The 24,072-nt window shown below is 40.3% G+C and overlaps 1 protein-coding gene across 1 annotated transcript in view; it reads right to left on the bottom strand.

The window, feature by feature from the left end:
* The window catches only part of il1rapl1b (interleukin 1 receptor accessory protein-like 1b), a 1,317,350-nt gene that overhangs the window by 631,597 nt on the left and 661,681 nt on the right, over window positions 1–24,072 (bottom strand). Inside the window, exons 5-6 of the mRNA XM_048603178.1 lie at window positions 10,962–11,145; window positions 10,499–10,652 (exon numbers count right to left, since the gene is read on the bottom strand). Of these exons, the coding sequence (XP_048459135.1) occupies window positions 10,499–10,652; window positions 10,962–11,145 (338 nt within the window). The remainder of the gene's footprint in view (window positions 1–10,498; window positions 10,653–10,961; window positions 11,146–24,072) is intronic.

Raw genomic sequence — 24,072 nt, 5'->3', positions numbered from 1 at the left:
AAGGTGAGAGGAGAGAGATTTAAAAAAAGACATGAGCGGCAAATTTTTTACACAATTGGGTGGTTCATGTGTGGAATGAACTTCCTGAGGAAGTGGTGGATCAGGATACATTTACAATGTTTAAAAAACTTTTGGATAATTACAAGAATAGGAAAGGTTTGGAGGGATATGGGCCAGCAGTAGGCAAGTGGGACTCATTTAGTTTGGGATTATGTTCGCATGGATTGGTTGGACCAATGGCTCTATTTCCATGCTGTATGTTCCTATGACTCTATGAAATCCCTGGCTCTCCTTGTCTAATTTGCTCAGTAGAATCAATCATATAGTTGCACAGTTAGAAAAGCTCCAGGTAATTGGGAAAAGTCAGCCCAGTTTTATCAGAGGCAAATCATATTTAACCAATTTATTGGAGTTCTTTCAAGTAGTAACATGTTGTTTATAAAGGAGAGCCTGTAAGCATAATATAGTTAAGTTCCAGAGGGTACTGAAAAGTTACTACAGAAAATGAAAGCCATGCTGTAGTGGTAACATATTGGCAGAAGACAGTTTACATAAATGGGTCTTTGTCCAATTGGCAGGATGTGATGAATCAATTCCTGTGACAGTCTGCAATGGGGTCTGAGCTTTTACAATTTACACCAAAGGCTTAGATGAGCAGAGCGAAGGTATGGTAACTAAATTCACAGCTAATACCAAATAGGCAGGACAGTATGTTGTGAAGAAGACATAAGGATGTTGCAGATGGATGTAGATTGGTTCAGTGAGTTGGCAAAACTCAAGCTGATCGCATAAGATGTGGGAGAATGTGAAGTTGTTCAGTTTGGCAAGAATGAGAAAAAATATTATATTTAAACATAGAATAACCACAGAATTTCAAGGTGAAGGATTTAGATATTCTGCAGCATGACTCATCAAACTAAATATGCAGGTACAGCATTTACAAGAGGAATTCAACATGAAAATAAAGATGTTATACTTCAGTTATGCAGGACATTCGTGAGGCAACATCGTAAATACTGCATGCAGTTTTCTTCTCCTTATTAAAGAAGGTATGTTAATATATTGGAGCATCTTTAAAAGAATGAAACCTGGAATGAGTGGGTTGTCAAATAAGGATAAGCTAGATGAGCTGGACTTGTTTCTACTGAAGTTTAGAAGCATGAGGAGTGTCACGATTGAAGTAATAAGATCCTGAATCGTCTTGAGAAGGTGGATGTGGAAAACAGGCTCTTCATCATTGGTCAGTCCAGAACCAAGGGTTACAGCTTTAAAATTCATGGTCACCCTTTCAGGACAGAGATAGGAAATATTTTTTTCTGTCAGAAGGTTGTGGGACTTTTGGACACTCTGCTTCAGAAGACAGTGGATTTGGGAGTCATTTAATATCTTTATATCAGAATTAGATAGATTGTAGATAGAATGGAGGTTGGGATGGGAGGATGTAAATGTGGTGTTTAAAACACAAATAGATCGGCCACAATTGTCTTGAATGGCAGAGAGGGTCCAGGGATTCAGTGGTTTACTTTTGGTCCTATTTCACATGTTTGTCTGTTTCATGATTAATTGCCCAGGTCTTTCGATTGGAAGGTCATTGTTGCAGCAGCAAAGACAGGAGTTACATCTTGGATTTACACTAAGTCTCAAGTAGCTGATTCTGCCGGTATTGTCTGGGAATTTTAAAGTTCTGATGGGCAATTATCAAGTGTCTGGAACCCTCCAAAACTGTCCCTGACCCTGAGTTAAAGTCAGAACCTTCAGAGGGTTCCATGTAACTTAGCTGAATGATTACTTATAAAAAGTTATAAAATTAAAACCTGCTGTAACCCCTGACAGAATTACTAAACTGAGCAACTCCACCCCTAAACCTGCACATACTGATCATTTACATCTATTTCATTTCTCAATTTCTCCTTCACCACCATTAGCACTGCCTTTGTCTTTTGCTCTGGACATCCTCTCCATCTGTTCCACTTGCTCCTCCTTCCAATTTGTCAACAGCATAAAACCCATTGTGTTCCAGCCCATTTCAGTCCTGAAGTGTCATATCAGACTTGAAACATAAACTTGGTTCCTCTCTCCAGAGATGCTGCCAGACCTCCTGAATTTATCTAGCATTTTCTGTTTTATTTCAGATCTCCAGCATTTGTAGCATTATCTTTTATCTGCCTTCTTTTACAATACTTCTTCAGACCTAACTGTTTGACCAAGCTTTCAATCACCTGAGCTAAAATCTCCTCATAATTTAGTCTCATAACTATAATGCACCTCAGAAGTGCTTTGGAACTTTTTGTTACACTAAAGATACCACAATATAACAATGTAAGCTGTTGTTTTATGTGACTATCACCCTCAAATCACACAGATCAATGAGTGATATTTATGGCCAGTGACTGATACATCTTTCATGAATAATGCACACTTTCTGGTGTATTCAAGGAGTCAGGAAATCAGAGACGCCTCTTAGACTCTTGTTCATGACCACCATCCCATCCCATCCCATCCCATCCCACTCCCTTCTACTTTCCATAGAATACCAATCTTCTGAGAACATAGGTCATTACTGAGCCGTAATCAGCATCTTGGAGCAATAATTCTACTGTCTTGACTGTTCCAGTGATACACTGTAGCCACCTCTTGCTAAGATGATAGAATCCCTACAGTGTGGAAACAGGCCCTTTGGCCCAACAAGTCCACATCGACCCTCCGATCATCCCACCCAGACCCATCGCCCTATACCCCAACTAATCTACACATCCCAGGGCACTACGGGCAATTTTGCATGGCCAATCCACCTAGCCTGCACATCTTTGGACTGTGGGAGGAAACCGGAGCACCCGGAGGAAACCCACGCAGACATGGGGAGAATGTGCAAACTCTACACAGACAGTTGCCCAAGGGTGCAACTTAGCCCGGGTTCCTGGCGCTGTGAGGCAGCAGTGCTAACCACTGAGCCAAGCTCTCTTGTAATTGCTTTCTGTTTTCTCCATAGATTATCTATGGGGCTGGGGAAAAACAAATTGAAACCCTGCAAATGAGGAACAAAAATCAGTCAAAAGCATGAGCAAAAACAAAAAAAGGAGCTTTGAAAACTGATAAAGACATGTGTCCGACCCTGATCCAAGGTGCCTACTCTTCAGATGCAAGTACCTTCTTATCTCAAATTGGAACACCTGGAGAACTGTCCAGTGCATTACTCCTTAAGTGGATTCCACTGTGTTTCATGCAATTCATCCTGGACAGTACAGGGAAAGGAAAGCAATTTTTTTTACAGAATTACTCGAACTCTGATCTGAGATCAGACTAATCTGTTATGCTTTACTGCCTTTCTAAAAAAAAAAATCATTTCTCCTCCCATTCCTATTATTTTTCTCCAATTCTATTTACCAATGCAACATGCCACAGCTCATCCTCACAAAAAATAGTCATTTGTGTTTTCCCACTAGTTGAGAGAGGAATGTACAACAGAACTTAAGATGGTTTGTCTTTGAGATAGTGTTTACCTCAAATTTGAGCCTCCCTCTAAAATGGGAAGGTCACTAAATGGGCCATTGCTCTATGAAACGGCTCAGCTTTTGTTTGTTGGGTCTCTCAATCTAATTTTGAGGGTTTTCTTCTTGACTCTTAGGCTCAGCACATCAAGTGGATTTTAAATGTAAATAATAGATTTCTGAGACTAAGAAAGGAAGGAGATTGTAACCATATGGAAAAGTAAATTAAAACAAGTAGAATCTTGTAAATGACATTATTGCTGCACATTTATAATACCATAATTACACACAGGAAATGAAGTGTGGGTGGAAATCAATTAAAGATTTTGTGCGAATGTTAATGATTTAACTACTGCAACATATTTGTGGCATCTATGAAACAACACAATCATACAACAAAAGGGGGCAAACGGCTGATCACACAAATAAAAAATATAATTCAGTAAAAATTGCACTTTGCTGCATCTGTTTTCCAGTTGTAAAATGGATGCTAAATTCTAATTCTACCTTGTGTCCCAAAGAAGCCAAAATGACAATGAAACACAGAAAATAAGAACAGCAACAGGCCATTGGACCCTTCAAGCCCATTCTGCCATTCAACACGAGCATGGCAGATCATCCTACTCAGTATCCTGCTTCTGCTTTCACCCCAGACCCTTTGATCCTTTTAGCCCTAAGAACGATATCTAACTCCTCCTCACAAAAAACTCAATGTGATACTGTAGTGGATGGGTGTATTTTCTGATTTATTGCCTTTAAGAGTTGTTATGCCTGTTGCAAGTGCTAATAAATAGCCTAAAGCTTATTTTAGGATCCCTCAGGGAATATGTACTGCTCTGATTGCAGCAGGTGGCAGACTTCCTCTATGTCCAGGCCTGAGCGTGGTCTAGCAAATGGCTGCAAACAAAGCAAAAATGTTTTTTTAATGAAAAGAGTTTAAGCTAAAGTCAGAAGGAGAACTCCGTTCCACATTCACTTGTCTACCTGTGATTGGGATTATTTCCATTCTCCTGTTCCTCCCAGTGTAGGACAGAAGTAGGCATGAGTTCTTAATCAGCTCAACATTCCTTTTTATAAACAGCCAGCAGTTTGCTCACATAATGTTTAGGAGGCCCAATGCCCAATTTCAAGCTGACATAGGTCTGACTAATTAGCCACCCGAAAACTGGAGGAACAGCACCTCATATTCCGCCTTGGAACCCTACAAGCCAATGGTCTCAATGTGGACTCCACGAGCTTCAAAATCTCCGCAACCCCGACCTCATCCCAAGGCCAACCTCCTCCACACTCATCTCCGCCTTCTTGACCTGTCCGTCTTCCCTCCCACCTACCCGCCCTTCCTTCCTCACTGACCAACCCCCATCCCAACTCCCTACCTACACTTACCTTTACCTGTCCGTTTTCTCTTCACCTATCTGCTCCACTATCCACCTTCTATCACCACCTCCCCCTCTCTCTATTTATTTCACAGCACCCTTCCCCTCCCCCATTTCTGAAGAAGGGTTCAAACCTGAAACGTCAGCTTTCCTGCTCCTCTGATGCTGCCTGGCCTGCTGTGTTCATCCAGCTCCACACCTTGTTATCTCAGACTCCAGCATCAGCAGTTCCTACTATCTCTGACTAATTGTGATGTCCAACCTGCATATTGTGTCTATTCCAGGTCTTAAAATGGGATCAAAAACAACTTTTCCTCCCCCATCTCCCGTAAGTGTTTAGTATAGTTTCCTTTTTAAGATTTATCAGCAATAATTGCTTTTCTATACCTTTTTTCAAGTCCTACAATCCCACATTCACCTGTAAAAACTGAGACAAAAAGACATCTGTATTAACAAAATGGTCTTTTCATATCCAAGCCTAGCTCTTAAAATTGGGTATCCATCTTCTACTTTCCACGTTGCCTCTTGCATCCTTTTCCTGTTTGCTTCGCAAACATGCTTCCAATGTTTTCCTAATTTTTGATGTTATTGGCTTCCATATTTATCACCTTCCTTTAAAACCTTCGTTTCACCTAGTCTTTGACTCACTCCATTTATTCTCAGTCAGAATGCATTTAACCCGCACCTTACTCATCTCATACATATGCATTTCAAACAGTTGATTTGTGTTTGCTTTGTGGTAAATAACCTAGGTCTCTTTTTATCTGACACAAGGCAGTGAAATAATTCTGTCAATTTCACAAGAGGACATTGCTTTAATAAATGAGATAAATCTGAATAGCACTGTACACTGAATCAAAAAGTGATATAGCTTTAAACACCTTATTCTGCTTGTGTGTGTGGACAGCTAACCAGCAAGGCCTTAGACCCCTGCAAAGGGCTTAGAATGTTATTGAGATGCTGTGGTCAAGCAGCTTGTAACATGATAAGTATCGGCCTGCTTTAACTACCAGCTCAGATTCACCAAGATCAGTCATTTCTGTAAGCAATTTAAGTGTCTTTCCTTTACGGGAGTTCACTCATTCTGCTCCGCATCTACTTTACCATGATGTGGCTGAGTTCTTTTCCATGTCTACATATTGAATCACTCCAAAGGCAAACTGAGCAAACACATGGTGTGAGCAAATGTGATATGAATCAATAAGCTGCAATAAAGGAGCATAAATTGAATATACAGAACAACAGCTATAATTGGATGCATGTTGTTCAATCAGTACAACTTATTTTCCTCTAACAATACAAGATACAAAATACACCATGCTTCTCCACAGCAGTGTGTAATCTTCAGTGACTTAAGATGACTTTTAACTGTCTACCAGCAGTTCTAACATCTTGGTCATATTGGACATCCCTACAACCTTCTTTTCATTCTCACTGTTCACCTCAAGTTTAAGCTAGCAGGGCATTTAAAATTTACTGAGACAAATTGAAAAATATTTATTGATACAATTTTTGAGGAGAAAGGATTTCCCATTTATATATTCAATAAACTTTTGTTTAGATCCATTTTAAAACAAAATGTGTAAGAATATATTTGTTTGAACATAATGTGAGAATACATAAAGAAAACAATGTTTTAAATCACCCAAATTTGATTTTAAAAAAGACACTTTTATTGAAACTATTTGTAGAGACAAAAGTCTAAAAGTTCAAAATATGACACGTGGTCAATTAAGAAGGTTTATTGGCAGAAACCATTGTCATTGCATTTCAAATATGCCATATTATAAATTAGTTATATTGATAGCTATCTGCAATGCCATCCAACCTATTCCATTCATTGTTGCATTTGTACTGCACTGTATTGTAGATGCTATATCAAACTGTGCTGAGGAGAATAGGTGGAAATCATTGTATTTGTACTCACAAAAAAATCATTTCAGCTGACACATATCTACAGTACAAAAATTTCACAAATTAAGTAGCTTATAAAAGGAAAAAAAAAGTCAAGTTGCAGCATCAAGAACAGGTGTCATAGAACTTGAAGCAACAATTCTTGCTTCATGAATACTGGTATATTGAAATTCACATTCAGATAACAGATTGATAACTACTTCTGCTGTATCTTTGGTATTTGCATCTTATTCATCACAACCGTGTTCAAGTATTAAAATCATATTTCTTTTTGGAACAACAAAGAAAGCACAAAAATACAACTTCGGTGTAATAGATAAATAGGGTGAAAAATAATTAATTTTCAACAGAGGAATGTATCTGAGAAGAAAGATTTTATTCTTCAATGCCTTTCAACTCACTGTCTCATATCTTTGTGAAGTATAATTTGGTGAAAATTAATTCTGTCACAGTCCAATAAAGCTTTTCTTCTCCTTTCATAAAATTTTAAGAAGGAAATTATTATTTTTATTAAAAATGATGTCATACATTTTAAACAAAGATTCAGCCACAAAACCTGTAATATCAACACACAAAGATTATGGAAGATAATTTATTGATTGGTTTTGTTGATGGCTTAAATAATTTTAGTAATGGAAAGAGTGAAAATTGCAGAGTTCTAAGGAAAAAGCTAGGAAGGGTTGAGTGACTGCTTAAAAATTGGCTGTTGGAATTTAATGTTGGAAAATATGAGGCTACGCGATTTGGCAAGAAGAGTAGAGAAGCTAAATATTATTTATTTGGGGAAGGACTAGAGAAAGCTGCAGCATAGGATGATTTGGGGGTCCTTGTGCATGAATCATAACATGCCATATCAGTGGACAATGGGAAGGCAAATGAACTGTTGGCCCTTAATTCAAAGGGAATAGACTATAAAAATAAGGTAAGTCTTGCTCAAACTACAGAAGGCACTATTTAGACTGCAGTTAGAATACAATAAACTTTTTTGTTCCCTTTATCATAGGAAAGATATACCAGGAATCGAGGCGGACCAGAGAAAATTCAAAAAGTTGATCCCAGGTTTGGAGGAATCTTCTTATGAGGAGAGGTTGGACATGTATGCTTTGGAGTTTAGGAGGATGAGAGGCATCCTGATTAGAATATATAATATTCTTAGAGGCTTGACAGGGTAGATGTGATGAGGTTGTTTCTACCTGTGTGAGAGTCTAGGATTAGGGAGCCTAAACTCAGTGTAAGAGGTCACCCATTTAAGAGATGAGGAGGAGGAACATCTTCTCCAAGCGGGTTGTGAATTTGTAGAAATATTTACCACAGAGGGTTATCAAAGATAGTGTAGAGGTGCTAGAGTTGGGCTGGGGTGGACAAAGTCAGAGGTCACACAACACCTTTATTTGAAATCACAAGCTTTCGGAATGCTGCTTCTTCGTCAGGTGGAGACTTCACCTGAGGAAGAAGCAGCACTCCCAGTTTCAAATAAATCTGTTGGACTATAACCTGGTGTCTTGTGACTTCTGACTTTATCAAAGATGGGTCATTGAGTATATTCAAAGCTGAGACAGCAGATGTTTGATCAGTAAGGGAATCGGGGGTTATGATGAAAAGTCAGCAAAGTGGAGCTGAGGGTGATCAGATCAGCAATGATCTCATTTAATAGTGGAACAGACTTGATGGGCAGGATGGCCTTCTTTTGCTCGAGCATCTTATGTTCTTATAGAGAAGGACTACTTAGATAACATTTTCAAAAAGCTGACATGGGTACAATTGGCTCAATGACTTCACTGTATGCTCTCAAGATTGTATGACATAGAAAGAGGTACAGCTAGATTGGGTGTTGGCTAACAAGGGAGTCAAAGGCTATCAGGGATAGCCAGAAAGGTGGAAGTCACAATCAGATTAGCAATTTTCTTACTGAATGGCAGGGCAGGCTCAAGTGAATGGCTTATTTCCAAAGTTAATTCGTATGTTTGCGTGTGCATATGTTGATTTTATAATCTACAATAATGCTGAAAACTTTATGTATTATGAGTATATACAATTTGAGGCACAGCCAATCAAATATCTCCATATAAGTAACGCAAAGTAATAACATATTGCATTAATATTTGTTGTAAGCACAATCACATAAATTGCTTGTTCTTCTGTGGCCAAAAGAAGATTCTCATATTCAAGTAAAATTGAATGGAATGTGTGTGTGGTGGATAACAGGACATATTAATAACTAGTTTTCTCCTCTAAACTAATTTATTTGATTGCTTAGAAGACTAAATCACTGTAAACTTAGTCGCAAAAATTACCAGCTCTATGTTGAATCATTTTACTTCCGTATATTGAAGCTATATTGCCAGGGACAGATTCAACCCTGTCAGAACTTGTCCAGAATACATTTCTTTATTGCATGTCAAAACAGAAGTGACTAACATTTGCAGCTGATTAAATTGCTGTCCCCAAAAGTACTGATGGCTACAGTACACAGTGACAGCTACTATGGAACTTCTGAATAATTTAAATCGGCCTTTTAGCAGATTCAAGCTGGTCATTGGAATTCTGGAAAAATGAATTTCATTACTTTAAAAACTCTGGTTCCATGCTGATGCATAAAAAACAGGTCAAATTACAAGTGACATTCTCGAACTCTCTGTATTCCTTAGCTTCTGTTAAGTTGTAGTCTTTGTCTATTCCTTTATAAAATTAAACTATTATTGAATCAACAAAACAACAGAGCCATGCACCAACTCTTCTAAGTGTAATGTCACACAATTTTTCAATTTTTAATTCTCATGTCCATAAATCTGGGAAGTTTTGCTTAAGGAGAAAGCCATAATGAAACCATAATTCATATTTAAAGGAGCTGCTTTGAAACTGCCAAGTTAATATTCACTCAGCTCAGACTTGCAGGGCCAAGCATAACTTTATAAAACAGTTTTTGGAACTATAGTTTGCTAATATATTGTTCAAACTATCTCATGACGCTTAATATATGCTACAGTATACATTGATTAGAATATTTAAGAAAATAAAATACCAGTTGGACATATGTCTTGTAAACCTTGAAAAAAAACTCACTAAATTGACTTGAAATTTGCATAATGCATTGGGTGGTTTCTGGTGAGTTATATATGTGTGTTGAGTCAAGTTGGTTTGAGATAAATATGTGCACAAATATTGAACTAAAATCTGAAACATTCAAGTTCCAAAAAGCAGCGAGGTCCTCAGACCGCTGAAATTCATCTCTAACAAGCAGTTGCTTTGTGCCTTGGTTGGGTTTTTTGCCTCTTTCTTTCCAATATGCAAGAATCCAGCAGTCATTTGAAATAAATTGACAGCACAGGTGAAGGGCTGTCAGTTCTGAAAGCAACTGTTCTCAGGACTGGAGTGAAGTAACATTGGGACACTATCTCGATTGCGTAAAATTCAGAGAAAAAAAATACAATTTGTACAGTCTATTGCATATAACACATGCAAATGCATGACTTGTCTCAATAAAATTTTAAAATTAAAGGGAGATAAATTTTCCTTCATCAGTGTTGGTTGAAGAAGTTTATAACAAAGGTAAAACACAACTAACCAGTGTACATAAGGCATCAGAACCATGTAAAAAAAATACTGTCTGAAGGGAGACAGTAGTTTGAAATGGATGATTCTTAAACAATCAGTCCACTCAATAGAGAGAAAAAAAAACCATAATTGCAAATGTCAAAGTAGTTGAATTCAAGTACCTACCTGTAACTGTTAATTCTGTCGTTCTTCTTACCACAAAACTTCTGAACTTCACTTCGCATGTGTAATTTCCAACATCATCTTCTGTTACTTCGCGTATTAGAAGTGTGTCTCCCTTCTGAATGATAGATTTTCGCCAGTCCTTTGCCTTGCATTCCTGTTCAGAAACCACGGTATGCTATAGCATCCATTTCCATTGTCACACAGCATTTTTTATTTTTTAAGTAAATGTTGTTCAATAAAAGAATAAAAGTTCTGAAGAAGAGTCACTGGACCCAAAATACCAACTCTGTTGTCTCTGCACAAATGCTGCCAGGCCTGCTGTGCTTTTCCAGCAATTTCTGATTTTGTTTCGGATTTCCAGCATCCACAATTCTTTGCTTTTTTTATAATTCATGAAAAAATTTACACAGCTATTTAAATAAAACATGTACTCGAGAAACAAAATAAATTATCACTGCCTTACCTTATACCACACGACAGGCTCACTGTCTGGGAGAATGAAATCTTCAATATCTGGACATGATATTTCTTTACTCTTGCTGAGCTCAGCTTTTTCAAAATATTTCATTCTTGTATTGTAGCAAAGGCCTGTATCATTTTCAGCTACAATCAGTGACATTGAAACCTTCATGCAGTATGTAGTATTCCTAAAGGGTCAAAGATATAAAAAAATGTTGAAAATAGCAATGAACACATGTTTAAAATAAAAAGAATTGGAATTAATTATATTGAAGGGTAACTAAATTATCTCAAACAAACTAAGAACATTTTTAGTTTGCACAATATATAACACTCATTATATAGGGTTCATATACAACAAATTGTATGCTGTTGTCAGTTCACACATCAGTCTTGTTTTCATACGTCTGCTCTCACCAAAGCAGATTTTTTTTCTATTATTTCCATTTACCATTAACACCTATTTTGCTGCTATATCTGCCCTCAACAGATATTAGCACTCCCTTCGCTTTTAGCAATGGGCATCCTCATCATCTGTTCCACTGGCTCCTCCCTACCACCCCCTCCCACACCCCACATTGATATCTATAATTTTCCAGTCTACATCTGAAGGAGAATCATATTGGACAAAATGTTAACTTCATTTCTCTATCCATGCTGCTTGACCTGTGGAGTTTCTCTAGTACTTTGTTTTTTTTATTTCAGATCTCCAGCATTCATAGTATTTTAAAATTACTTTGATAACTGATTGTTGCTCCATCATGAATTGATCAAAGTGTTCAAGTCGGACTGGTGATTGTAACAGCCAATGTTTCGTTTAGCAACTACAGAATATGTTTGTGAAGACTCAACCCACTTTCCATTCCTTTCAATCTGCTATCTTCAAAATCCTAATTTGATAACACATACATAATATACCAGACAATGAAAATGCCCAGTTAGGATGAAATGTCAATTTTCAGTTTACTGTGAAAAGACTTGGGGTAAAAAGTTCCCCATTTGAGGCTTCTTTTATTGAGTGAGAATCATGGTGCCCAGTCCACCGTGGCTCACAGCAACTTTTCTCACTCTTTCTTCTGCTCTTCACCTCATTAACAATGCATCTGGGCTCTCAAGTGCCTATTTCATGCAATCACACGTCTGACAAGGCATGAATCTTACAGTGCTCACACCTCTGGCATTATATTTTAAAACTAGCAGTTCACCACTTCAGAAGCTGTAAGCCAGGAACTGCCTCTCACACAATAGTTCTGCACCAGAGATATGGAAATGCCAGTGAATGGGGTGGGAGAGAGAGCCAGGTTTGTGGACAGCGAATGAGACTATGCCACCAGACCAGCCAACTTGGACTGAGATCATGGCCCAGGTCAGTGTCAATTCGCAGGTGAAATGCAATGCACAACAGTGTGGGAAAAAAGTTCTTCTGCACTCTGTAACTCTTCTCTCTGCTCCCTTACATTCCTGGGGCTACTACTTACTCTAACTCTACCACTGCAGACACTGCTCATCAGATTCATGAGGTACAGCTCTCCCTAATTCATGAAACATATCCAGTCTACAGCTGTTACTAAACTCATCTTCCTAAAATTATGACCCATTCCTGCTTACTCACTAGAGACACCTTACAACTTCTGCTCCTGTATCAACCACAAATACTTCTTTTGTACTCAACCCCATTACACATAGCAGGAAAACATGTTTCACAACTGGGGACAATAACAGTGGGACTCATGTCAAATGGTACAATCAATCCTGGATTTGGCTGGAGACTGCTCATCTGGGAATGGGGGAGAGGTCAAAGGGCAACCAACCCAGTTCACTTCATTGTGCTGTACTTCACTACTCTCTCATTACCACCAACCTTAACTTGTTTGTAATTTGTGCAAGCTTCCATCCTTCTTTTACAACGAATTCTCTCTCTTCTGTTCAGCAGGCCAACTATACAGCAGGCTCCCTCCATCCCTGCTGCAGAAGTTGGAGCATACTTAGACATGGCTGTAGAGAAAAAAACTTACTGATGCCACATAGTTTGCAAGTGAGGTGCATCATTGTACATTATCTTAGTTTATAAATATAGTTGCATTTGCACTCTAAAAAGTCTGCTACAGTGTCTTGCTGGCATTAGACCTGGTGACATCATACCTATTTAAGAGATAAACAGCCTCTTCAGACATCCCAATGATGAAAGAAGTTATAATGGCCTAGGATTGCTCATTTCCCACAAGCAACTGACTCCTCAGGTACAGATAGCATCAGATGTCACTGGTTCTTGAATTATTATATTGAATACTGCAGCCAAGGCATTGCTCCTTAATGTGGGCAACACTGAGGTTAAAAACAATATGCAGGAATTGAGTTAGGCTGGAAGACATGCTCCATCCTTACACCCACCTTACAAGTGATGAGTCTACACATCTCTGCAAGCTTTTCAAAGGACAGCATGTTAAAATATGGCTTGAAGGTGCACAATGAACAGTTCACATGTCCACTCTCCTTCACTACATTGAGTTTTACAGACAGAAACTGAATAAAGCACTTTCTCAGGTCAAATGTTGTTCTCGAAGATGCTTAAGCATTTCAGGGCAACTTAGCAATCTTCCAAACTCTGAAACATTGAAGGCTAACCAATGATAGCAAGGTAAAAGGGGTTGCCTCAGGATTCTTCTCATGACAGACTTCACTGCACAACACGTGGATAACACATACTGACCAAAGCCTTAACAATTATGACCCATTGCATCATACAAAGTTGGTGCCCAGTTTGACTGCTGTTATTTTCCCCAAATGGCCAGTAGGACATATAATGTTAACTCTGTTTTTTCCTTCACAGATGCTGTCAGACCTGCTGAGCTTTTCCAGAAACTTTGTTTTTGTTCCTGATTTACAGCGTCTACAGTTCTTTCGGTTTTTAGATAATGTGTAGATGTTTGAAAGGGGAATCACCCAAAGAAATGAAGTGTACAATAAGATGGATAACTAAGTATTTATTCAGTAACAGAAATGTCAAGGACTGTAAAAATTACAAGGTCTACATTTCCTTTGGACCTAGTAAGTTATTCTTACCATGTAACCATCAGAGAGGGACACAATTAAAGGAAGCCCAAATCCAGCTCATTGATCCTAACTGGGTTTTAATTAGGTTCAGAGATAGCAAAAACAGCAGATGCTGGAGTCAGAAATAACACAGTGTGGAGCTGGAGGAGCACAGCAGGCCAGGCAACATCAGAGGAGCAGGAAAGTTGATGTTTCGGGTCGGGACCCTTCTTCACAAATGAGGAGGGGGAAGGGAGCTCAGAAATAAATAGAGAGGAGGGGTGTGGCAGGGGAAGGTAGGTGGGTAGATGGGGAAGGTAGATGGTGATAGGAGAATGCAGATGGTGGTGGGGATTGGTCAGTGAAGTGGGAAGGGCAGATAGGTGGCCGAGAAGATGGACCGGTCGTGTCAGGTCAAAGAGGCAGGGATGAGCGGGAGGTTGGACATGGGACGACACCGGGAGTGGGGAGATTTTAAAACTGGTGAAATCTAGGTTTAGGCCATCGGACTGTAGGTTCCCGAGGCGGAATATGAGGTGTTACTCCTCCAGTTTGCGCGTGGTGTCATTGTGGCACTGGAGAAGACCCGGGATGGACATGATGCCCAGGGAGTGGGAGGGGGGAGTTAAAATGGTTGGCAACCACAAGGTGTTGTTTGTCGCGTACAGAGCGCAGATGCTCTACAAAATGGTCTCCGAGCCTACATTTAGTTTCACCAATGTAGAGGAGGCCACATCGGCAGCAGTGGATACAGTAGGCCAATTTGGCTGAGGTACAGGTAAACCCCTGTCTGATATGAAAAGTTTGTTTTGCACCTTGAATGGAGTTGAGGGGGGAGGTGTAGGGGCAGGTTTAGTACTTCCTACGGTTGCAGGAAAAGGTGCCAGGTGTGGTGAGGTAAGTTGGGAGTGTGGAGCGGATGAGGGAGTCACGGAGTGAGTGGTCCCTACGAAAGGCAGATAGGGGTGGGGAGGGAAATATCTCTTTGGTTGTGGGGTCGGATTGTAGGTGATACACTGGATATAGAGGTTGGTAGGATAATATGCGAGGACAAGGGGAAATCTGTCTTTATTTTTGGGGGAGGATTTTGAGGACAGAAGTGCGGGAAATGCAAGAGATGCAGTTGAGGGCATTTTTGATCACTGGAGGGGGGCAGTTGCAGTCCTTGAAACAGGAGGACATCTGGGATGAGCCGGAGTGGAGCGCCCCATCTTGGGAACAGACACGGCAGAGGTGGAGGATTTGGGAGTAGGGGATCGCATTCTTACAGGAGAGTGGGTGAGAGGAGGTGTAGTCTAGTTAGCTGTGGGAGTCAGTGGGCTTGAAATAGATGTCAGTTTCGAGGCAGTCACCAGAGATGGAGACAGAGAGGTCCAGGAAGGAAAGGGACGTATCGGAGATGGTCCAGGTGAATTTGAGGTTAAGGTGAAAGGTGTTAGTAAAGTTGATGAACTGTTCAAGTTCTTTGTGGGAGCACAAGGCAGCGCTGATACAGTCATCAATGTAGCAGAGGAGGAGGAGGTGGGGGATAGGGCCAGTGTAGCAGCAGGAAAGGGACTGTTCCACATATCCTTCGAAGAGGCAGGCATAGCTTTGGTCCATGCAGGTGCCCATGGCCAACCCCTCGGTCTGTAGGAAGTGGGAAGAGTTAAAGGAGAAGTTTTTCAAGGTAAGGACAAGTTCCGTTAAGCGGATGAGGGTGTCAGTGGAGGGGGACTGGTTAGGCCTGCAGGACAGGAGGAAGCAGAGGGCTTTTAGGCCATCTGCATGGGGAATACAAATGTACAGGGATTGGATGTCCAAGGTGAAAATGACGAGTTGGGGGCCAGGGAATTGGAAGTCTTGGAGGAGGCCGAGGGCATGGGTGGTGTCCCTGACATAGGTGGCAAGTTCCTGGACCAGTGGGGAAATGACCTGACACAATCTGTCCAGCTTCTCTCCCACCTATCCGACCCACCCCGCCTACTGACCAAACCTGACCACTTCCTACCTGCACTCACCAATCGCCATCCCATCTACGTTCCCCAGCCCTACCCCTCCTCTCTCTGTTTATTTCCCAGCTCCCTTCCCCCTCCCCATTTCTGAAGAAGTGTCCCAACCCAAAACATTAACTTTCCTGTTCCTTCAATTAGGTTCAGTTTGGCTTTGCAGTTTCAGCAATGTATTATTCTGTTATACTTTTCATGTCCCTCCCAGTTAATATCTTGACCCTCACCCTCAGAAGATTGCTACTGATCCCTTGCTTCCTTTCCATCCAAATATCCTTTCATTTAAAAGGCATCAACACCTCATCTTAAGGTCTGTTTCACTTTGGCCCTGGTGAAAATGTGAGTAGGGTTGCAAATTCATTCCGCATCAGACTGATAGTTTTCTCAAGGTGTTGTTAACCATGTTTGGATGCGGTGGCTTTCATCTTCCAACAGCCATCCTGTATGACCTGAAGACTTTGGAAGGAGGTAGAAATGAGAAGGTTCTCCAGTATGTCTGCTTTGTGGGAACTCCCAGGATATTTGGTGTCCACCTCCAAAATCTGGTATTGTTGGTCACATATAAAATCAAATCCTTTCCTGTTGATGAGCTCTGCAATTTGGTGATAGGACACTCTCAAAGCCACATGGGTGGAACCAAGAGTGCCCTGCAGCTGGGGGCAGCCAGCAATAGTGGAGAATCCCACCACCTGAGCTGCTTTATCCTCTTCATCTTGAGGGAATGTCATGCATTCTGGAGAAAATGGCACCAGAGAGAAAAGAATCCCAGATGCATTTTTGGGGTGAGGATTGGGATGCCACACACATCCTCATGCGCTGTTAGAAACAAGCAGCTGGCATAAAATGTCAGAGCAGCTGGAACCTTGGTTGTCATTGGGCCATCCTATCCTTCAGAGTGCAAGTCCTTTTGCAACAGGTGGCACAATTTGATAATGGCAACCTGGGGCATCTTGAACCCACACCTGCTCTGTATTTCAGCAGCTGCAGAAACTGACTTCAAGACCTGTAGATACGGAGAGGCACCAGGCTTCTTGGTGGATCATCACCTGCTGACTCAGCCTCGGAGGCTGTACGGCAGCCGTTGGAAGGCATTCTTCTTGCTTCACTAGCTGATGAAGTTGAAATTGCTCTCTCCTTCATTCTTGTCTTTGCATCTGAAACAATGCCGCAAGGACTCCAGTCGTGGCAACGTGCACATCACTTGCAAGAGCAGACAATCTGTGGAAGACTTCAGGAAGAAAACACCATTTTATTCACAGTGCTTCTGAGCTCTCACATCCATCAGAATGAAGCATCATGTTATTTGTTCATACATGTGGCATGGAGTCTTTTCAAGGAGGTCAATGTCACGCCTCGATAAGATGACCCTAGGTATTTAAAAATACCTAAATGAATGTTGCTCAACTGAAGTGTTCACATTGAATTCTGACAGTGGAATTCTAACAGTCGGCCACCATGAGACCAAACTTCCTCTCCCCCAAAAAAGCCTTGCACATCACTTCCTTACATCTTTACATTTAATGTGCGCCTGTTGCGGCTCTAAAGCATTGTCATCTCATGATAGCTATGGAATGTGTTTCAGAAATGCCAACCCAGGTGACCATTTTCTATTAGCATCCGATTATATTTACTGAGCTATCATGGCAAGGAGGCAATTAGTGTGAACAATGTAATGGATCAGGATTACTTCAGGCCATAATTTGTCATGCATATTCTTTGACAATGAATGACCTGGCAGATGGGTGGCAATGACTGAATCCATGGATGAATGAATTGTGTAATTGCCCTTAGCAAGGCTTCATGTCCAAACAATTTTAATCCACCCACAAACAGAAAAACAGAATTTCCTACTCCAACTCTGCAATGTGGTGGCAGCTATTTTTAACTCATTATTATGGAGTTGATTTTGGATCAAATATGGCAACGATTCAACATTGTGCCCTTGAGGGTGACTTACAGGCTCCTTTTGATATTCAGGTTGATATCTCCACCCACCGTGCACCTATCTGATTTGCAGTCCCTGTGGCTGCAATGATCTTTCAGTTTCGCCCCACTCAGCCTCTTAAATACCCATTAACATACCGAATTTACCCCAGAACCCATGGCTTTGCAATTTACTTTTGTTGGCCATGCCGTCTCCCCAGGTAGAGGCCAGAATGACGGTGACGTGTGAAAACCTCCCCCGCGTGGAGCTCTGTGTCCTCTCTTGTGATTAATGAGACCCTACTCTTCTATCATAAATCCGCACCCGCCTGCCGCCCCCCCCAACCTTTCACTGTAATCATTCCCTTCGTGATCCAGTCCAATCAAACCCATGCCCAGAAATGAGCTTCCCAACTTGGGCAGGGCTCCATTGACTGCCTACTGATAAGCCTCCTGACCACTGATGCCCAAGCACTGGGGGCTGACCATGGCCTTCCCCACCCTACCCATCGCTAACACATCACGACTCAACCCACCTAATCACCACAACCTTCTCCACAGAGTGACATGTGGGCAGCTCAACTGAGAACAGCTGAGCTCCCAGCTCAAACTGACTGACCTATAATACTTACCTGACTGGTAGCACTTGACTTGCAGGACTGACCATGGTTCAATCCCCAAACTGCAAAGACAGGAACCCGCATTCTGGTGGGACCAAGCACCTGATTGACCCTGGCCAAACACCTAGACTGAAATCAGTTAAACCCCTTGCCTCCCTGTGGTAGAATACCCTGACTGCTTATGGTCTCCTTTGACCCCACGTCACACATGGCATTTGGTGAAGCATTGGCAATTGTTTTCTGTTTAGTTTGCTGACACTATGTGTAGCACAATTCAGTACAGTGACATGTCCACCCCTGACTGTTTAGTAATGAGTCAGAACAATGACAGTATGCCTGTGACTCTCCTTGTGCTGAGCAGCAAAGCATACTATAGAGGTTGTTACCCTGTGTGTTAGCGCTGAAGAGTCTGCACGTTAAAAAGCAAGACAAGCCAGAGAGGCTGGCAGATTCCAGATCAGCACAAAGTGAGTGAATACTAAGAAATAAAGCTGACAGCCTTCTGTGCAGATGCATGAGATGTGTGGGTGTCTCTGTATGAAATGTGACCTGACAGAAGTATTCAAGTTATTGACGTCCTGAGTTCTATAACAAATTGCTGAAGGCAGAATTGGTGTGAGAATTAGTCTGACAGCAGGCAGGATGATACGATGATATGATTTGCGTAGATGAAGAGTGGCGGAGGACAATGTTGATGGAGTAGGCAGGGAAGTTGTAATGAAGACATGGCTGCCTGAAGGTGGTGAAGCAAATTGTAAGCTGCCACCAGGTAACCACTCTGACTTTCAGGATTGAAACTGGTGCTGTCTAGTTTCTGAGGTTCTGAATTCATAATTCAAAACTTAAGGATAAAATTGGAGATGTTCTCTTTTGATATTGAGATTGCAAATTTCATTCCCACCACATTTTTCCAACCATCTTACCAATGTGTGCACAGCTTGGGAGCAGAAAATTCCACTCATAGTAAGTCATTGAATTAACTCAAGATGATATATCCTCCAAGGCATGAGATCTTGTATAGTGCTGTAATATTACTTTTGTTAAGTTAATCTTTAAAAAGTGATTTTTAAAAAAATTAATTTTGAAAGTCATAAGATAAATGTGACAATGTTGGAGAACAAATATGAAAGATTGTCCACCAATTTCGAACTGACAGATTCTACTTTAATTCAAGAAATGAGAATTAACTTGTAGGTACAAAGCATCTTCCATGAATGTCCAGAAATATTTTGGAATAAATGAAGTACTTCTGAACTGCACTCACTACTGTATTGTAAAGAAAAAAAGAAGTCGATTTACAAACAAAAAGCTCTAATGAACAAGGATGGATAATGACCAGATAATCTACTTTGTGGTTTCAGTCATACATTAGATTAGGTGCCATTGGAGAAGTCACTCTGAAAGGATAGCAACTTCTTTCAATTCAAATATGTAGCGATGAAGATTTGTCGAAGGAAGTCACCAAACCAAAATGAGAAATAAAAATGTTCAAGGTTTTGTCTGACAATGATATGCATCTGACAATGTGCAACTAAATCTTATGATATTTCACAAAAACCTGTCTAAATGATTTGAAACAAACTTCATGTGGTCTGTGTTTAAGAACTACAAAACTAATCTGGTCTGTAGCCTTGGAGGTTACAGTTCTCTAGGTGCAGATCCAGGTTCTTCATACAGGAGCTGAGGATTTATGTCTCAACTACTAATCAGGGCAACAAATTGCAAACACCCACCAACCTCTGGGTGAAAATACTTTTCCTTATGCCCCCTGTGAATGACCTCTCCACGAGGGGAAACAGGTCTTCAATGCGCAATCTATCCAAGCCCTTCATTAGTTTGTGCACCTCAATTAAGTCTTCTATGTTTGCGGAAAACAAGCTCAGCCTATCTAGTCTTTTTTTATCACTACTATTTTCAAGGCTTGGCTACAGTCTTGTAAATCTCCTGTCCTTCATGTGGTGACCAGAACTATACATAAAACTCCAGCTGTGGCCTAACCAGTGCCTTGCACGATTCCAGCATTATATTCCTGATTTTACATTCACTACTTCACCCAATGGAAAAAAGCAACCCAAATGCCAGCTAATCTACCAGTCCTTTCACCTTCAGAGTGATGTGAACATGTACTACAAGGTCCATCACTTCTCTAACTCTCTCAATATCATCCAGTTTACTGTGAATTCCCATGCACTCTTTGCTCTCCCCAAATGCATAACCTGACACTTGTCCAGACTGGATTCAATTTGCTGAGTTTCACCCTCTTGACTGAACCATTCACATCATCTTCAGTCAACAGATATCCTCTTCACAATCCTCTAACTGGCCAATTTTTTGTGCCTCCCACATTTAATTCTGAATCATGGATATGTATATAACAGCACTGAGCCCTGTGGAACAACACTGGAAACTTCTTTTCAACTGCAAAAACATCTCTCAACACTTTGTTTCCTGCCACTAAATCAGTTTTGGATCCAAACTGCCACATTTCCTGTATCTCATTGGGTTTTAAGTTTTCTGACCAATTTGCTACAAAGTAGAGCCTTGTCAAATGCCTTACTAAAACCCACAGGGAACATCTAATGCACTATGGTTATATATTTCACTCCAGGATGCAACTGTGATGATCTCAGCTGACATTCCAGTGAAGCACAAGTGGTTGCCATCTATGCCAGAATAATGAATGGCTAGGTGTTGGGACTCTCTTTCTTTCACAGATGCTACCAGACCTTCAAGTGCACAGCCTCAGAGTGAACTTTGGACACTTTAGAACTGAGTTGAAGAGGAATTTCTTCAGCCAGAGGCTGATTCTTTGTGGAATTCATTGCCGCAGAGGGCTGTGGAAGCCAAGTTGAGTATATTTAAAATAAAGATACACAGGTTCTTGCTTAGTAAAGAGATCAAGGGTTACAGGGAGAAGGCAAGAGAATGCAGTTGAGAAACAAATCAGCCATGATCAAATGGCAGAGCAGACTCAATGGGCCAAATGGCTTAATTCTGCTCCTCTGTCTTATCGTCTTATGGACCATTGCTAGTGCCGTCTCTTAGACAAGATATCACACTGAGTCCTCATTCATCTGAGAAGATAGATATAAAAGATCCTGTGTGCTGTATAATGTTTCACAGATAATTTGCGATGTATCTTTAAGGCATATGCTCATAATGTCATCACTGTATCATGGCATGTGACCTGATAAAAGTCTCATTTTCCACCTTTCTGAGTCTTCTAGCAGCAATGACATGCTGAGGGAAGCATGCTACATTTTATAGCCAAATTGCTGAGCTTTAGCCCAGAAATGCAAGTGGGTGTGATAGTAATATGTGTAGATGCCAGGTAGTATAGTAAAAGTCTACTGAACCTTTCAGTATGTCGTCACCCATGTCTCATTCTTAAGTTACAGGAGCTAATATAAGTATCACTTCATTGAAAGTCAAAGCTCATCACTGTAGCTACAACAGGCTGTGAGAGCTGAATAGATCTGGGTTAGCAGCGGTGGCCATTTATGAAGAAACAGCCTCCGGATACCAGATATCCCATCACCTTGGCACACTTGCTGAAATAAATCGAGGGAGATATCCATGTGTCGTGGCCAATACTTATCCTTCAATAAATACTACCTGGTCATCATTACATTAACATTTGTGGGTGTATGCGGTGCATAAATCAGTTGCTGTATTTCAAATTACTACATTTGAAAAGGTCATTGGCTGTAAATCACTTTGGGAAGTTTGTTAGTCATGAAAGGTGGTTATATAAAGCACATTTTTCTTTTCCTTTTTATACTCCACTCAAGCCTTTTTACTCATCCAACCATAACAGCACAACACTTTATTGTCTTCTCCCTTGTGCGCTTCAATTCCCCATTTGATTTCTGGTGACTACTTTGTATTAATGGCTTCCAGCTTTGCTCTTTCCCATTCGTGCAAACACATTTCTTCTGTCCATGTATTACAATCTCCAGTGATTACTATTTTAGATTATTTTCCCTCTCGGTTTCATTTCGATATTTTTTTTTCTTACTGAAGCTTTTACAGCAATATTCATTTATGATTACCTCGAGGCTATTCTTAAAATTTACGATTTTTGCAAATTGTAGGAATTAACCAACTGAGCATTTAAACAATATTCAGATAGCTTGGTCACTGAAAGCCACAGAGAAGTATCATTTTAGTAAGTTATATTAAACTTTTTATTCTTCTATGAATAGAAATAAAACCAAGATGACAAAATTAGATCACAAAATTACATTAAAGAATAAGTCATGTACTCATGAGACTTTGTTTTGGGGTTGAGTGGCAACTAGAAAATCACAGCAAGTGCACTGATACTATTCAAATGGTTTGCAAAATGTGATGACAATGTAAACAGCTTATATTTTTTATAAAAATGAAGTATTCAGAATAACAATATTATGGAAAAATACAACCAATCTCAATTAATTTGAACATTGCAATTTGTCTCAGTAACTGCTTGGTGCGCAACTATTTGGAAATCAAGTAAGTGCGTAATCTTTGACTTCATGCACAGTTTGAACAGCAGGGAACTTTAGCAGAAATGATAATTTTCAAGAGAAGCTGCTAACATGGCACAATAGTACAACAAGTTTTAAGACATCACTGCCTTATTTAATATGTGAAGACGATGAGGTAATATTAGATTGCTGATGGCTGTCTCATTATACGAGTACAAAGTTTAAAAATTGGAAAAGAAAAAAATGGAAAAATAAATTGTTGGCAGCTGAAGGAACAACGGTAAGCGGGGAAGTTAAAGCTAACAGATCTGTGAATTCAAAAGTAGAAAATTACTATCTGTTATGCTGAGATGAGCTGAACTTTGAATCTATCCAACAGCTGGATTGATGACAGGGTGGCTTTACACATATCTAGTTTCTGTTTGGTGTATGAAGATGCAAAATCATAGCTGCATCTACCTTAGCACAGTTCTGCTGGTCATCAATGGTGCTGCAGGAAAAAAAGACCAGCCTTGCCAAAACTGGTGATGCTAAGCATAATCAATCTCATTGTGACAAACCTGCTTAAGGAACAGCATTCCTCCATTTTCAGAACCTTCTTTCTGCTGTCTTAATGGAGATTGAAGTGAAGAATATAATAGCAATTCTGACACCTTGCAATACTAAGTTTTAACAGCAGGTAATCTATCAGATAATACAGTACTGTTATCTAACAAATCTTTCGAATGTGATGATTCAAATCTGTTTAAACGCATTCAATGTCTATCATCATTTTGTCATACATAGTAACAGCCAATCATATTTATAACTTTATATGTGGACTGTATTCAGCATAGAAACTTCTGGAACTGCCTCTTCTTTTGAAAATGCATGTTTAAATGCTGCTACAATGGCGATTGGAGGTCGTGACTTTTGCAACTTCTGTATTCACTCAGAAGGACCTCAAATCTTTTGACAGTTCCAAATTAAATGGTATCAGAGATAGTAGGAACTGCAGATGCTGGAGAATCCGAGACAACAAGGTGCAGGGCTGGATGAACACAGCAGGCCAAGCAGCATCATAGGAGCAGCTGCTTGGCCTG

Source organism: Rhincodon typus, chromosome 11 (genome assembly GCF_021869965.1).
Source record: "Rhincodon typus isolate 14 chromosome 11, sRhiTyp1.1, whole genome shotgun sequence".
Lineage (NCBI taxonomy): Eukaryota > Metazoa > Chordata > Chondrichthyes > Orectolobiformes > Rhincodontidae > Rhincodon > Rhincodon typus.
The sequence above is the reverse complement of the archived record's forward strand: the minus strand, read 5'-3'. Positions and strand labels throughout refer to the sequence as shown.